Source organism: Cherax quadricarinatus, chromosome 89 (genome assembly GCF_038502225.1).
Source record: "Cherax quadricarinatus isolate ZL_2023a chromosome 89, ASM3850222v1, whole genome shotgun sequence".
In the NCBI taxonomy this organism is placed as follows: domain Eukaryota; kingdom Metazoa; phylum Arthropoda; class Malacostraca; order Decapoda; family Parastacidae; genus Cherax; species Cherax quadricarinatus.
Genome location: NC_091380.1, coordinates 7,743,412 through 7,761,182, shown reverse-complemented (window position 1 = coordinate 7,761,182; position 17,771 = coordinate 7,743,412). Strand labels below are relative to the sequence as shown.

Here is a 17,771-nt window from a genome sequence, read left to right as displayed (position 1 = left end):
GGTGGATGTGCATTAATTTCCCTTATACTTAAATTAAAGTTATAGCCTTTCTCTTATATACATTACTAAATGTACAGTAGAACCTCGGTTTTCGTGATTAATCCACTTGAAAAAGTCTGACGAAAACCTAATCGAATGAAAACGGAAGCAATATTTCCCATAAGAAATAATGAAAATCCAGTTAATCCATCCCAGACACCCAAAAATATTAACAAAAAATACATTTATAGATCATTTTCTCCAAGAATTGTCTCCAACTAGGGCATACGAAAACTGAGGTTCCACTGTAAAAAGAAGAAAAACTTTACGAAGGTAACTTATTTTTGGGTCACCTTTCCTAGGTGGGAGACAGCCATTGGGTTAAAAAAATTAGAAGCTACAGATGGGAAGCTTTGAATCTTCTCATACACTGAATTATCTTATAGTGTGTTTATTGCACTCCTGCTTTTCATTGAAAGTACTGTGTAGTGTTGCTTGTATCTTGTGCCCTCAGAAATGTGTTTAAGTATTGAAGGTACTGTGTAGTGTTGCTTGTATCTTGTGCCCTCAGAAATGTGTTTCAGTATTGAAGGTACTGTGTAGTGTTGCTTGTATCTTGTGCCCTCACAAGGGTGTGTTTCAGTATTGAAGGTACTGTGTAGTGTTGCTTGTAACTTGTGCCCTCACAAGGGTGTGTTTCAGTATTGAAGGTACTGTGTAGTGTTGCTTGTATCTTGTGCCCTCACAAGGGTGTGTTTCAGTATTGAAGGTATTGTGTAGTGTTGCTTGTATCTTGTGCCCTCACAAGGGTGTGTTTCAGTATTGAAGGTACTGTGTAGTGTTGCTTGTATCTTGTGCCCTCACAAGTGTGTGTTTCAGTATTGAAGGTACTGTGTAGTGTTGCTTGTATCTTGTGCCCTCTGAACCCTTAAACTGTCCAAACGTAGATCTACGTTCGCTCGTGTAGTGCTCCAAATATAGATCTACGTTTTTTTTACATGCTTTCAAATGGAGAAAATCAAGGTCGGAGTGCTACGTGCATAAACGTAGACCTGCGTTTAGACAGTTTAAGGGTTAAGGGTGTGTTTCAATGTATACAGCACATGGAACCAAACCATCTAGTATTTTTCAGGTGTTTGTTATGTTTTTCTTGCCTTTGCTTCTGGGATTACAGATTGATTTAGGGTTTTCTAATAATTTAGTTTCTTTGAATTGATGTGGCTAATGAAAGTTCTCTGTGTATTGTACTCAATTACAGTTTTGCCTTCCTTATTTTTCTTTTCATACAGTGGCTGTCTCCTACCAAGGCAGGGTATTATACCCTGTGATACCATATGATTTCTCTTGTTTCCACCAGGGTGTTTTACTTCATGGTTTACTGTGTGACGCCCAAGGCCACAAGATGTCAAAATCACGAGGGAATGTTATTGATCCCATTGATGTTATCGAGGGCGCTTCACTAAAGGTATGTGTATTGTAATCTTATTTAACCCTTTGCCTGTTGCAACCACAAATCCTGAGGTGTCTCCTTGTGTCGCAAAATATTTGAAAAAAAAAAATTATTTTTTCTTAAGAAATGATAGAGAATCTTTTCCTGGTGGTAATGACACCAAAAGTATGAAAATTGATGGAAAACTTCTGGAATTATGCTCTCGTGAAGTTAGCGACCTTGGTGACATTTACACATCGGCGATTTCACCCAGTTAGAACCCTATTTTTGGTCAGTTCCATTGTTCCAGTCAACCAAACTCATAGCTATTTCTTTAGAACTACATTTGTTCTATCGACAGAGTACAAGAAGCTGCCCATTTACTGATTTCAACTACCTAATAAAGTGGTCAGAAATTGGCAGTTTGGCCAATTTCATGCAAATTAAAAAATATGTCAATTTCAAAATAGGGTCCAGAATGAACAATGTAGACATTCCTGGCACTAAAATGACATTTTCTCTGTTCATCAGTCACGTCTCCAGGCCCCTGTTATAATACTCTTGCTGTCTATTTTGAATTTTTATTCACACAAAAATAGAAGATTGACTGTTATGCAGACTACTGCAATATTGTAATAATTGTATAAATAACGTCAACCCATTTATGACTGCATATTAGAATGGCTAGTTGGACATTTATTGGACAATAACATCATTTGTTTACTCTTAAACATCGGCAAAAATCAAACATTTCTCCTACTTTGAGCTCCATTTCAAGATTCTTTTCATAGTAAAACCAATTAAAATTACCTCTATTTCTATAATATGTTTTCCATTCTATCAAATGAGACCAAGAAAACGAGAATACAACCATAAATACTATACAAAAATACACCTCAAAGATGGCGTTTTAATCCAAAGACACGGAGTTTTTTTCTCATTATGCACTGCATGCTGCAGCATTTTATTATACTGTGCACACTGACCACACAGACCCATTCTCTCACATGTGGGCCTACCAGCTTTCTCCTGCTTTATTTGAAGCCGTTAGAATTTTTGAGTATACATACGTCAAACATTTTGGCTTACGACTTACGACCGAATTCGGTTCCGAGAAACCGGTCGTAAGTCGAAATGGTCGTAAGTCGAACTTTACTACTGAATATCAACAAAACATTTTTGTAATGACTTTATTTTATTGTTTTATTTTGGTATTTCATGTTTTACTTTACTTTTTATGCTGTTAGTACTGTATTTTATACTGTAAGGTTTAGGATAAACACTGTGTACAACACAAATAGTTTTTTATTTCCCAGAAATTTGGCATAAAAAACACGGTCGTAAGTCAAGTGGTCATAAGTCGGATGGTAGGTGTATATGATCAAAACAGTCAAAGGGTTAAAAAGTGAAAAAAAAAAAAATTGACAAGTTTTTCAGACTATCAGCAAAGTTGTGATGACTGAGGCCACTGACAGCAACAGCCTGGTTATCTAGACAGGGCTTTGAGAGACAGATATCACAAAATAACCCAGCAAAAAGCAGCAGTCAGAATGATAACAAATTCCCACTCCCGACAACATAATCCACCAATTTTCAAAAGTCTAAATCTGCTCACCATTAAGAACATGCCTACTTATTCATGTGCCTACTACATACACAGAACAATACACGCAAATATAAACCTCCACTCAAACTCTTTCTCACTAACTTTAACAGGACACATGACCATAACACAAAAGACAGATCTCTCTTTGACGTACCCCATGTCCATATCACATTGTGTAAAAACTCTATGCACATAAAGGGCCCCAAAATATGGAATTCATTACCAGAAGATATTAAAGTAACCTGGTCTGAAAATCAATTTAAGATTCTTCTCAAAAGCCACTTAATCACCCTAGACTATATGCTCAATACTCAGTATTCCCATACTCAATACATATTCCCATATTATAATTTCAATAATTACTTTTGAATCTATTATCCATTGTTGACAGGAATATAATCGAATCATTGTTTCACAAAAAGCAATTTTAAATATATGAATATATCTTTTGTTTTATATAAATTAGATTCACTTATAATTAATAGATCTACTGTACAACTATGATAAATTTCGTAAGTGTTAAGTAGTCAGTAGGCCAATAATATTAAGTCGGTCCATAATGCCAAAGCATAATAGAGGCTCTCTTTGTATGCAACCCACTATTGTAAATACATAATCTCAATGTACTATTTGCAAAGACATAAATAAATAAATAAATAAACAAATAAAACATACAGTAAAAATCTATTTGCATGTTTATTGTATGTTTTCTAAGTGGTTTTTATCTCAGGTCATTTTAACAGCTTATATCTTTTTTTCTTTCAACATACCAGCCGTATCCCACCGAGGCGGGGTGGCCCAAAAGAAAAAACTAAAGTTTCTCTTTTTAAATTTAGTAATATATACAGGAGAAGGGGTTACTAGCCCCTTGCTCCCGGCATTTTAGTCGCCTCTTACAACACGCATGGCTTACGGAGGAAGAATTCTGTTCCACTTCCCCATGGAGGTAAGAGGAAATAAACAAGAACAAGAACTAGAAAGAAAATAGAAGAAAACCCAGAGGGGTGTGTGTGTGTATATATATGCTTGTACATGTATGTGTAGTGTGACCTAAATGCAAGTAGAAGTAGCAAGACATACCTGAAATCTTGCATGTTTATGAGACAGACAAAAGACACCAGCAATCCTACCATCATGTAAAACAATTACAGGCTTTCGTTGTACACTCACTTGGCAGGACGGTAGTACCTCCCTGGGTGGTTGCTGTTTACCAACCTACTACCTAGAACAGCTTATATTATTAAACTTATTAAAAACATATATCATGAACTAATAGAATATTCAGTTGTCTTGTCTTCATTATAAACCCCTAAATTTTAAATTACACTCACCTAAGTGACTACAAGTACAAAATTACACAAATAGTTATTGTTTTTTTAATCTTAAGTTAGTCTTAAGTTTGCCCAAAATGCTCTGCATATAAAGGAACTTTTGGCATGTACACCCAAATGTTACATTCCTTTGTACAAACATTTTATTATGCTGAAATAAACTTCTTCTTATTACCAGTGGTTGTACATCCATATGCTTCATGGTGTATCAAAAAAAGTGGTATCTATAATGGTGTCCAAAAATGGTTTGCCTACCTCCCCTACCAAGCAGTAATTAATCCATCCTCTCCCATCCTCCCGTCTTCCATACACTAAGAACAATCATCAATAAAGGTAAGTATCATGCTATTATTGTTTCATTCATGTCTCATTGTTTTTTGTGTATGTACATCTATATTTCATGTAAAAAAATTATTTTGTTTTAATACTTTTGGGTGTCTGGAACGGATTAATTGGATTTACATTATTTCTTATGAGGAAAATGGTTTCGCAAATTGTCAATTTCAATATTAGCCACACTCTCTGGAATGGATTAATTACGAAAAACAAGGGTCCACTGTATTTTTAAATGCACCTACCATCCGACTTACGATTGAGTTCCGTTCCGAGAAACCAGTTGTAAGTCGAAATGGACGTAAGTCGAACTTGACTACTGAATATCAACATCACATTTTTGTAATGACTATTTTATTGTTTTATTTTGGTATTTCATGTTTTACTTTACTTTTTGTGCTGTTAGTACTGTATTTTATACTGTAAGGTTTAGGATAAACACTGTGCACAACACAAATAGTTGTTTATTTCCCAGAAATTTGGCACAAAAAACATGGTCGTAAGTCGAGTGGTCGTAAGTCGAGCAGGTCGTAAGTCGGATGGTAGGTGTATTTATACAGAAGTGTACTATATATTGTAATAAACAGAATAGAGGAAATCAGCTCTAATATACATGTACATTATTTAGGTATGCATACTGGTCAGAGAGCCCGTTGTAACTCCGAGTCATCGGTAAACGAGTGCATTGCTAAGTGAGGAGAGGCTATATACTAGCCACTGTTTAAGAATTCACTAAGGGAAGAATTTATTTTTATGATTGTTTAGCTAATTTTTTATGATTTGTTGAGCAATGCTGGAATGGCAGGTGACGGAATACGTAGGACCCCTGTATCCGCAGGGATACAGGGATCTGGTGGATTAAAAAATTTTTGTGTTTTAACCAGTTTTCTGAAAGAATAATGAAAATCAAATTTTAATTTAGTTATTCAGGCATGTAACAGAGAAATCAGTTGTTTGAATGTGGAAAAATGTAAGTTCTAAATACAAAAAACAAAACACAAATATTAACCCTTAAATGGTCCAAATAGATCGATGTTCAAATCCGTAGTGCTCTTAAAGTAGATCTGTTTTTTTTACATATAGTGGACCCTCGACCAACGATGGCATCGATTAACGATAAATCTGACTAGCGATACATTTTAACTCAAAAATTTTGCCTCGACTAGTGCTAAAAAACTCGACCAACACTATTCGTTCCGTCTGAGACGCGTCCACTTCTGGCCAGTGTTTACAAGCCAGCCAGCCACCACGGTCGCTTCCAAGCATACACTCGGAACATTTCATATTATCACAGCCTTTTTAGTGATTGCACCTGCAAAATAAGTCACCATGGGCCCCAAGAAAGCTTCTAGTGCCAACCCTACAACAAAAAGGGTGAGAATTACTATGGATATGAAGAAAGAGATCATTGCTAAGTATGAAAGTGGAGTGCATGTCTCCGAGCTGGCCAGGTTGTACACAAAACCCCAGTCAACCATCACTACTATTGTGGACAAGAAAACGGCAATCAAGGAAGCTGTTCTTGCCAAAGGTGCAACTATGTTTTCGAAACTGAGATCGCAAGTACTCGATGTTGAGAGACTGTTATTGGTGTGGATAAACGAAAAACAGATAGCAGGAGATAGCATCTCTCAAGCGATCATATGTGAAAAGGCTAGGAAGTTGCATGACGATTTAATTAAAAAAATGCCAGCAACTAGTGGTGATGTGAGTGAATTTAAGGCCAGCAAAGGTTGGTTTGAGAGATTTAAAGGGAAGGGAAGTAACCCCGGAAAAGGACTTGCCACCTCAAGTCCTAATGGAAGGGGATTCCCCTTCTAAACACTAAGACCATCAACACTCTCCCCTCCTCCCATCCCATCAATCATCACCAGATCTTCAATAAAGGTAAGTGTCATGTAACTGTGCATGTCTTCTTCAGTTTGTGTGTATTAAAATTAATATTTCATGTGGTAAAAACAATTTTTTTTTCATACTTTGGGGTGTCCTACACGGGTTAATTTGATTTCCATTATTTCTTATGGGGAAAATTAACTTGACTAACGATAATTTTGACTAACGATGAGCTCTCAGGAACGGATTAATAGTGTTAGTCGAGGGTCCACTGTATTTTCAAATATAACAAAAAAAAAAAGTAGATAAAAGTTTTTTACACATTTTCAAATGTAAAAAAAAAAATGATTATGTACTTTTTTTACATACTTTCAGGTGTTGAAAAAAACGTATACATGTATATACGTTTGGACCATTTAAGGGTTAAGAATTCTTCTCTGTGTTTAGGTACTTAAAGACAGAATTACATCAAGTGGAAAGAACGGGACACTGTCGAGCGAGGAGACATCTCAGGCATTGCAAAAACAGACATCAAATTTTCCAAACGGCATTCCTGAGTGTGGTGCTGACGCTCTCAGGTTTACCCTCTGCTCCTACAATTTTAAAAGTGAGTACAATTATTGTTGTATAATTAGTACAGAGTTGTACATTCAGTGCATTATATGTAACTGTTGTACTCCATGGGGAAGTGGAGAAATATCCTGTAAGCCATGTGCAACTAGAAGGTCAGAAGCAAGGGTCTAGGAATTCCTGTATAAGTTACTAAACGTAAAAAGAAGATATACAGTGGACCCCCGGTTAACGATATTTTTTCATTCCAGAAGTATGTTCAGGTGCCAGTACTGACCAAATTTGTTCCCATAAGGAATATTGTGAAGTAAATTAGCCCATTTCAGACCCCCAAACATACACGTACAAACGCACTTACATAAATACACTTACATAATTGGTCGCATTGGGAGGTGATCGTTAAGCGGGGGTCCACTGTACTTCACGTTTTTTTCTTTATTGGGTGACTCTGCCTCGGTGGAAAGCAGCTGATATGTAAATAAAAAGATACAACTGTTGTATAATACATCTGTTAATTGTTCTGGTGATCATTCCCCTGCATGACTCAGTCTTAGGTTAGGCATCCCAGTCTTAGGTTAGGCATCCCAGTCTTAGGTTAGGAATCCCAGTCTTAGGTTAGGCATCCCAGTCTTAGGTTAGGCATCCCAGTCTTAGGTTAGGCATCCCAGTCTTAGCTTAGGCATCCCAGTCTTAGGTTAGGCATCCCAGTCTTAGGTTAGGCATCCCAGTCTTAGGTTAGGCATCCCAGTCTTAGGTTAGGCATCCCAGTCTTAGGTTAGGCATCCCAGTCTTAGGTTAGGCATCCCAGTCTTAGGTTAGGCATCCCAGTCTTAGGTTAGGCATCCCAGTCTTAGGTTAGGCATCCCAGTCTTAGGTTAGGCATCCCAGTCTTAGGTTAGGCATCCCAGTCTTAGGTTAGGCATCCCAGTCTTAGGTTAGGCACCCCAGTCTTAGGTTAGGCATCCCAGTCTTAGGTTAGGCACCCCAGTCTTAGGTTAGGCATCCCAGTCTTAGGTTAGGCACCCCAGTCTTAGGTTAGGCACCCCAGTCTTAGGTTAGGCACCCCAGTCTTAGGTTAGGCACCCCAGTCTTAGGTTAGGCATCCCAGTCTTAGGTTAGGCACCCCAGTCTTAGGTTAGGCATCCCAGTGTTAGGTTAGGCACCCCAGTCTTAGGTTAGGCACCCCAGTCTTAGGTTAGGCACCCCAGTCTTAGGTTAGGCACCCCAGTCTTAGGTTAGGCACCCCAGTCTTAGGTATCACAGACTTAGGTTAGAAAGGAAATGTATTAGAGATGAGAACTATTAATAAATATAGAGGAAGTTAAAGATAAGGGTTTACTGAATGCAAGTAGAAATTTGTAAGATAAATGTGTCATCTTACATATGAACTGGAGTTTACCTGGAGAGAGTTCCGGGGGTCAACGCCCCCGTGGCCCGGTCTGTGACCAGGCCTCCTGGTGGATCAGAGCCTGATCAACCAGGCTGTTACTGCTGGCTGCACGCAAACCAACGTACGAGCCACAGTCCGGCTGGTCAGGAACCGACTTTAGGTGCTTGTCCAGTGCCAGCTTGAAGACTGCCAGGGGTCTATTGGTAATCCCCCTTATGTATGCTGGGAGGCAGTTGAACAGTCTCGGGCCCCTGACACTTAATGTATTGTCTCTTAACGTGCTAGTGACACCCCTGCTTTTCATTGGGGGGATGTTGCATCGTCTGCCAAGTCTTTTGCTTTCATTGTGAGTGATTTTCATGTGCAAGTTTGGTACTAGTCCCAAAAGGATTTTCCAGGTGTATATAATCATGTATCTCTCCCTCCTGCGTTCCAGGGAATACAGGTTCAGGAACCTCAAGCGCTCCCAGTAATTGAGGTGTTTTATCTCCGTTATGCGCGCTGTGAAGGTTCTCTGTACATTTTCTAGGTCAGCAATTTCACCTGCCTTGAAAGGTGCTGTTAGAGTGCAGTAATATTCCAGCCTAGATAGAACAAGTGACCTGAAGAGTGTCATCATGGGCTTGGCCTCCCTAGTTTTGAAGGTTCTCATTATCCATCCTGTCATTTTTCTAGCAGCTGCAATTGATACAATGTTATGGTCCTTGAAGGTGAGATCCTCCGACATGATCACTCCCAGGTCTTTGACGTTGGTGTTTTGCTCTATTTTGTGGCCAGAATTTGTTTTGTACTCTGATGAAGATTTAATTTCCTTGTGTTTACCATATCTGAGTAATTGAAATTTCTCATCGTTGAACTTCATATTGTTTTCTGCAGCCCATTGAAAGATTTGGTTGATTTCTGCCTGGAGCCTTGCAGTGTCTGCAATGTCTGCCTGGAGCTTTGCAGTGTCTGCAGTGTCTGCTTGGAGCTTTGCAGTGTCTGCAATGGAAGATACTGTCATGCAGATTCGGGTGTCATCTGCAAAGGAAGACACGGTGCTGTGGCTGACATCCTTGTCTATGTCGGATATGAGGATGAGGAACAAGATGGGAGCGAGTACTGTGCCTTGTGGAACAGAGCTTTTCACCATAGCTGCCTTGGAGCTCTGTTCCACAAGGCACAGTACTCGCTCCCATCTTGTTTCTCATCCTCATATCTGACATAGACAAGGATGTCAGCCACAGCACCGTGTCTTCCTTTGCAGATGACACCCGAATCTGCATGACAGTGTCTTCCATTGCAGACACTGCAAGGCTCCAGGCGAACATCAACCAAATCTTTCAGTGGGCTGCAGAAAACAATATGAAGTTCAACGATGAGAAATTTCAATTACTCAACTAGACAAAGAAGAGGACTAGCAATCCTGCCAGAGTGCAAAACATTTAACAGGCTTTTCTTTTACACTGGTATAACAGGATCAACTTAGGGAATGGTCAGGGCTTGAAACCATACCAAAGTTGTCCTAAGAATAGCAAGCCAGTGATCAGAGTCCTGTCCTGCTAGTTTTAGGACTGGCTTGCCATGGGTTTGAACCTTGCTTCTTCCCTGAGGTTTTTTCCCTGTGTCATGATTTGTGTCATGGTTGAGGATAAGACAATGTGCAGCATAAGTTTTGGAATTGTTTCTTTGATTTTAGTTAAGCTAATGAATACTGTGTTGTCATTATGTCGTGTCTCACATTATGTCGTGTCCCACATTATGTCGTGTCTCAGTCTCCTTACGCTGTTTGTTTCTGTGATTGCTTTTTAAATACACCGAGGTAAGAAGAGTTGAAAAATGAGGAAATGCATTCACCATTATTCATTTAATGGCTGTCTTGTCAGAAGTGCACTGACATTACAATTCAAATGACCCTCTGAACTAGTGACTATAGTTAATTGTCCAAGTTGAACCAAAATATGATTATAAATCTCAATCATCTATGTGCAGGTTATTTGTACATAAGTACCCACATTATAAACTGAAAGTGGAAATATATTTGCATACCCTTATTTCAGTATTTTGTTACAGATAAACTTCTAAGTGTTGATGTTAATAGTATAGAACAAAACAAGTTTCTGGGCAACAAAATCTGGCAGACTGTCCGCTTCCTGTTAGCCTCGATGGAGAAAGTGCCAAATGGCATTGAATGTGCTTCACGCGTGAACATAACGCAAAGGTTTGTTGTATAAATTATAATTTATTTGTATTAAGGATAGTTTTAAATAGCGTATGGATTTTGCTTATGTTTATGTTTTAAAAAATAATTTATATCTTCTGTTGACTACCTCGGAACACAATCATCTGACTTTAGACGGACGCTACTACCATCACAATCATTGTGTAACCATTTAACAAAAACTGCCATCATTGCACAATCATTGTGTGACCTTTCACATTACGGTACAATTATCTCACAGTCATCATGTGACCTTTTCACAATCAGTACAGTCATCACAGTCATCAAGCGACCATAACACAACCTTTACAGAAACAGCACAAGCATCATGCCATCATACCTCCAGTCATGTCTCCACCACCCAGACACTATCGTTCACTTCTCAGTTCAGTTTTATTCATGTCAACACCACCCAGTAAATACTATCAGTCATGTTTCATTTCAGTTTCATTCATGTCTACACCACCCAGTAAGCACTAACACTCACGTTTCAGTTTGGTTTCACCTCCTTCCGCCTCTATTTCTCATTTTTTTCCACCATAGCAAGATCCCTCCATTGGGCTCTTGCCAACTGAAGCATCAGTTTGCAACCAGCAATACTAGTGTCAACATCTCTCACTTGCTCGGTGCTTGATGGATACCTTTACAGCCGTGTCTCATTTTTCTCAGTCTCTTGTCCTGCCTGATCAAGATGGTAGTGGCTGTTAAAGCCTGCAGGTTTCTAGCAGCAACAGCCTGGTTGATCAGGCTGTCAAGAAAGATCTCTGGCCTCAGGTGAGACAGCAGGGCTAGGTCACAGATATGTTACAGGATACACAAATGATCCAAGTCATCCCAAAACGTCATCATAAGCTCGTCTCTATTATGTGCGGATTATGTGTGTATTGTTCCAGTCACGTTATTGTATCTTTTTGTTCTTTATGTCACAAGATGTGTGGTAGGTCATCCTGCACATTGAGTACGTCTGTGAGCAATAACTGCACATTGTGTTAGGCTCACTAGCTCAGTGATAACTGAAAGACTTTTCTGAGCGTTTCTTCAGAAAGACTAAAAATTTTGCATAACGGGAAATTCTACAATTGGAAGGTTCGAATGCAGTTTACTGAGAGTCATCTGGGAAAGACTTACCTTGTCGTAATAGATCTTCCATTGTAGTTTACTGAGAGTCATCTGAGAAAGATTTTCCTTGGTGTAAAATATCTTCCTCTGTTGGCATTTTAGTGCTTATCAGAGAGGTGGAAAGAGGTGAAATGGCATGAAAACCCACAAGACAATTCTTATATGGGTATATAGAAGTCAGTGGAAGTGTTTTAGTGATATAACGGACTTGAGTCCTGGAAATGGGAAGTACAATGCCTGCACTTTAAAGGAGGGGTTTGGGATATTGGCAGTTTGGAGGTATATGATGTGTATCTTTATATGTATATGCTTCTAAACTGTTGTATTCTGAGCACCTCTGCAAAAACAGTGATAATGTGTGAGTGTGGTGAAAGTGTTGAATGATGATGAAAGCATTTTCCTTTTGGGGATTTTCTTTCTTGGGTCACCCTGCCTCGGTGGGAGACGGCCGACTTGTTGAAAAAAAAAAAAAACTCCATTCATAATGGGTGATCAGACTCTGGCAAGAAATGCATTTTTTATTTGATAAAATTATATATTATAATATGCTGTATTTTTTTTCCACTGACCAGGCCATATCCAACTGAGGCAGGGTGACCTAAAAAGAAAAACAAAATTTTTTCTTTTTAAATTTAGTAATGTATACACGTCCAGTGCAAAAAATCTATACACGAGCTTTTGGTGCATACATTTCGCTCGCATTTCCACCATAGGAAAAATGTTCCCCACCATGCCACACTTCAGTGCTCTGCTAGAGCTTGGTGAAGAAGGAGGCCTGCTACGTTGTTCCTCAGTGCCCCTTTTTCACGAACTTTGCCACACTATCTCTGCTCCAAGTGGTCAGAATGGGTCAAACTAAACTTTCAATTGCAGAGAAGACCCATGCACTCACCATATTAGAGCAAGACATGTCTGTGATACACATAGCCGCAGACCTGAAGGTAACGAGGATGGCAGTTTACAACCTCAAGAAAGCAGCTGCCTCACTCCCACCTGGCTCTTTCTTGAGGTCTGCAGGTGTTATGGCAGGATCTGATAACACTTCCTTCTTCAGGATCTTGTCTGTGCAAAGAGAAGTCTTTTTGGGTGATACAGTGCCAGGTGGGAGTGAGGCAGCTACTTTCTTGAGGTTGTAAATTGCCATCCTCATAACCTTCAGGTCTGCGGCTATGCATATCACAGACATGCCTTGCTCTAATAGGGTGAGTGCGTGGGTCTTCTCTGCAATTGAAAGTTTAGTTTAACCCATTCTGACCACTTAGAGTGGAGATATAGCATGGCAAAGTTAGTGGTCGAGTGAGAAAGGGGTACTGAGGAACAACGTAGCAAGCCTCCTTCCTCACCGAGCTGTGGCAGAGCACTGAAGCGTGGCATGGTGGGGAACAATGGAGCAAAACGAGCTCTAGTACACTAAGTCATCACACTTTTCCTATGGCGGAAACGTGAGTGAAATGTATGCACCAAAATCTCGAGTATAGATTTCTTTTGCATTGGACATATCTTTCTTTCTAGGTAGTAGGTTGGTAGACAGCAACCACCCAGGGAGGTACTACCGTCCTGCCAAGTGAGTGTAAAACTGAAGCCTGTAATTGTTTTACACGATGGTAGGATTGCTGGTGTCTTTTTTTTTTCTGTCTCATACACATGCAAGATTTCAGGTACGTCTTGCTACTTCTACTTACACTTAGGTCACACTACACATACATGTACAAGCATATATATACACACCCCTTTGGGTTTTCTTCTATTTTCTTTCTAGTTCTTGTTCTTGTTTATTTCCTCTTACCTCCATGGGGAAGTGGAACAGAATTCTTCCTCCGTAAGCCATGCGTGTTGTAAGTTGTAAAATGCCGGGAGCAAGGGGCTAGTAACCCCTTCTCCTGTATATATTACTAAATGTAAAAGGAGAAACTTTCGTTTTTCCTTTTGGGCCACCCCGCCTCGGTGGGATATGGCCGGTGTGTTGAAAGAAAGAAGATATCTTTCTTTCTTTCTTTCAACAAACTGGCCATATCCCACCAAAGCAGGGTGTCCCAAAAAGAAAAACAAAAGTTTCTCTTTTTAAGTCTAGTAATGTATACAAGAGAAGGGGTTACTAGCCCTTTGCTCCTGGCATTTTAGTTGCCTGGCTTATGGAGGAAGAATTCTGTTTCACTTCCCCATGGAATATGCTGTATATTGATAGATACATACTAATATTTGTGTTTTTTACTGAAATAATTCATAAATGGTACCGTATTTTGAAATTTATTTTCAGGAGTGCTGATCTTAGTACGATGGACAAGTGGATTATGAGTCATTTGGCACAATTAGTGCACAATGCCAATCAAAATTTTGTCACCTATGACCTTCATCACATCACGTTGGGCTTTGTTACCTTCTGGCAGAATCATTTGTGTGACACTTATCTGGTAAGCGGGTATATGTCCAAGTCAAATTTTGTATTTTTGAACACCTAAACTCGCAAGGGTTATGTGCCCAGCGGTCAAGTGAATCTGGAATTAGTGAATACTGTCCCTAAGTGTCAGACACATTGAAAACCTTCTGTATTGTGTATTTATTATTATTAACACACTGGCCGATTCCCACCAAGGCAGGGTGGCCCGAAAAAGGAAAACTTTCACCATCATTCACTCCATCACTGTCTTGCCAGAAGGGTGCTTTACACTACAGTTTTTAAACTGCAACATTAACACCCCTCCTTCAATATCATAATATTTTTTTTTTTTTTTTTTTTTTTTTTTCAACAAGTCGGCCGTCTCCCACCGAGGCAGGGTGACCCAAAAAAGAAAGAAAATCCCCAAAAAGAAAATACTTTCATCATCATTCAACACTTTCACCACACTCGCACATTATCACTGTTTTTGCAGAGGTGCTCAGAATACAACAGTCTAGAAGCATAAACATATAAAGATACACAACATATCCCTCCAAACTGCCAATATCCCAAACCCCTCCTTTAAAGTGCAGGCATTGTACTTCCCATTTCCAGGACTCAAGTCCGACTATATGAAAATAACCGGTTTCCCTGAATCCCTTCACTAAATATTACCCTGCTCACACTCCAACAGATCGTCAGGTCCCAAGTACCATTCGTCTCCATTCACTCCTATCTAACACGCTCACGCACGCTTGCTGGAAGTCCAAGCCCCTTACCCACAAAACCTCCTTTACCCCCTCTCTCCAACCCTTTCGAGGACGACCCCTACCCCGCCTTCCTTCCCCTATAGATTTATATGCTTTCCATGTCATTCTACTGTGATCCATTCTCTCTAAATGACCAAACCACCTCAACAACCCCTCTTCTGCCCTCTGACTAATACTTTTATTAACTCCACACCTTCTCCTAATTTCCACACTCCGAATTTTCTGCATAATATTTACACCACACATTGCCCTTAAACAGGACATCTCCGCTGCCTCCAACCGTCTCCTCGCTGCTGCATTTACCACCCAAGCTTCACACCCATATAAGAGTGTTGGTACTACTATACTTTCATACATTCCCTTCTTTGCCTCCATAGATAACGTTTTTTGACTCCACATATACCTCAACGCACCACTCACCTTTTTTCCCTCATCAATTCTATGATTAACCTCATCCTTCATAAATCCATCCGCCGACACGTCAACTCCCAAGTATCTGAAAACATTCACTTCTTCCATACTCCTCCTCCCCAATTTGATATCCAATTTTTCTTTATCTAAATCATTTGACACCCTCATCACCTTACTCTTTTCTATGTTCACTTTCAACTTTCTACCTTTACACACATTCCCAAACTCATCCACTAACCTTTGCAATTTTTCTTTAGAATCTCCCATAAGCACAGTATCATCAGCAAAAAGTAACTGTGTCAATTCCCATTTTGAATTTGATTCCCCATAATTTAATCCCACCCCTCTCCCAAACACCCTAGCATTTACTTCCTTTACAACCCCATCTATAAATATATTAAACAACCATGGTGACATTACACATCCCTGTCTAAGACCTACTTTTACCGGGAAGTAGTCTCCCTCTCTTCTACACACCCTAACCTGAGCCTCACTATCCTCATAAAAACTCTTTACAGCATTTAATAACTTACCACCTATTCCATATACTTGCAACATCTGCCACATTGCTCCTCTATCCACTCTATCATATGCCTTTTCTAAATCCATAAATGCAATAAAAACTTCCCTATCTTTATCTAAATACTGTTCACATATATGCTTCAATGTAAACACCTGATCTACACATCCCCTACCCACTCTAAAACCTCCTTGCTCATCCGCAATCCTACATTCTGTCTTACCTCTAATTCTTTCAATTATAACCCTACCGTACACTTTTCCTGGTATACTCAGTAAGCTTATTCCTCTATAATTTTTACAGTCTCTTTTGTCCCCTTTCCCTTTATATAAAGGGACTATACATGCTCTCTGCCAATCCCTAGGTACCTTCCCCTCTTTCATACATTTATTAAACAAAAGTACCAACCACTCCAACACTATATCCCCCCCTGCTTTTAACATTTCTGTCATGATCCCATCAGTTCCAGCTGCTTTACCCCCTTTCATTTTACGTAATGCCTCACGTACCTCCCCCACACTTACATTCTGCTCTTCTTCACTCCTAAAAGATGGTATACCTCCCTGACCAGTGCATGAAATTACTGCCTCTGTTTCTTCCTTAACATTTAAAAGTTCCTCAAAATATTCTCGCCATCTACCCAATACCTCCATCTCCCCATCTACTAACTCCCCTACTCTGTTTTTAACTGACAAATCCATATTTTCCCTAGGCTTTCTTAACTTGTTTAACTCACTCCAAAATTTTTTCTTATTTTCATTAAAATTTCTTGACAGTGCCTCTCCCACTCTATCATCTGCTCTCCTTTTGCACTCTCTCACCACTCTCTTTACCTTTCTTTTACTCTCCATATACTCTGCTCTTCTTATAACACTTCTGCTTTGTAAAAACCTCTCATAAGCTACCTTTTTCTCTTTTATCACACCCTTTACTTCATCATTCCACCAATCACTCCTCTTTCCTCCTGCCCCCACCCTCCTATAACCACAAACTTCTGCCCCACATTCTAATACTGCATTTTTAAAACTATTCCAACCCTCTTCAACCCCCCCACTACTCATCTTTGCACTAGCCCACCTTTCTGCCAATAGTCGCTTATATCTCACCCGAACTTCCTCCTCCCTTAGTTTATACACTTTCACCTCCCTCTTACTTGTTGTTGCCACCTTCCTCTTTTCCTATCTACCTCTTACTCTAACTGTAGCTACAACTAAATAATGATCCGATATATCAGTTGCCCCTCTATAAACATGTACATCCTGGAGCCTACCCATCAACCTTTTATCCACCAATACATAATCTAATAAACTACTTTCATTACGTGCTACATCATACCTTGTATATTTATTTATCCTCTTTTTCATAAAATATGTATTACTTATTACCAAATTTCTTTCTACACATAGCTCAATTAAAGGCTCCCCATTTACATTTACCCCTGGCACCCCAAATTTACCTACTACTCCCTCCATAACATTTTTACCCACTTTAGCATTAAAATCCCCAACCACCATTACTCTCACACTTGATTCAAAACTCCCCACGCATTCACTCAACATTTCCCAAAATCTCTCTCTCTCCTCTACACTTCTCTCTTCTCCAGGTGCATACACGCTTATTATAACTCACTTTTCACATCCAATCTTTATTTTACTCCACATAATCCTTGAATTAATACATTTATAGTCCCTCTTTTCCTGCCATAGCTTATCCTTCAACATTATTGCTACTCCTTCTTTAGCTCTAACTCTATTTGAAACCCCTGACCTAATCCCATTTATTCCTCTCCACTGAAACTCTCCCACCCCCTTCAGCTTTGTTTCACTTAAAGCCAGGACATCCAGCTTCTTCTCATTCATAACATCCACAATCATCTCTTTCTTATCATCTGCACAACATCCAC

General features: G+C 39.4%; 1 protein-coding gene across 1 annotated transcript in view; it reads left to right on the top strand.

The window, feature by feature from the left end:
• LOC128697220 (valine--tRNA ligase) overlaps window positions 1-17,771 on the top strand; it is an 81,173-nt gene that overhangs the window by 40,364 nt on the left and 23,038 nt on the right. The window contains exons 11-14 of the mRNA XM_053788783.2: window positions 1,337-1,444; window positions 6,959-7,118; window positions 10,524-10,671; window positions 14,048-14,201. Of these exons, the coding sequence (XP_053644758.1) occupies window positions 1,337-1,444; window positions 6,959-7,118; window positions 10,524-10,671; window positions 14,048-14,201 (570 nt within the window). The remainder of the gene's footprint in view (window positions 1-1,336; window positions 1,445-6,958; window positions 7,119-10,523; window positions 10,672-14,047; window positions 14,202-17,771) is intronic.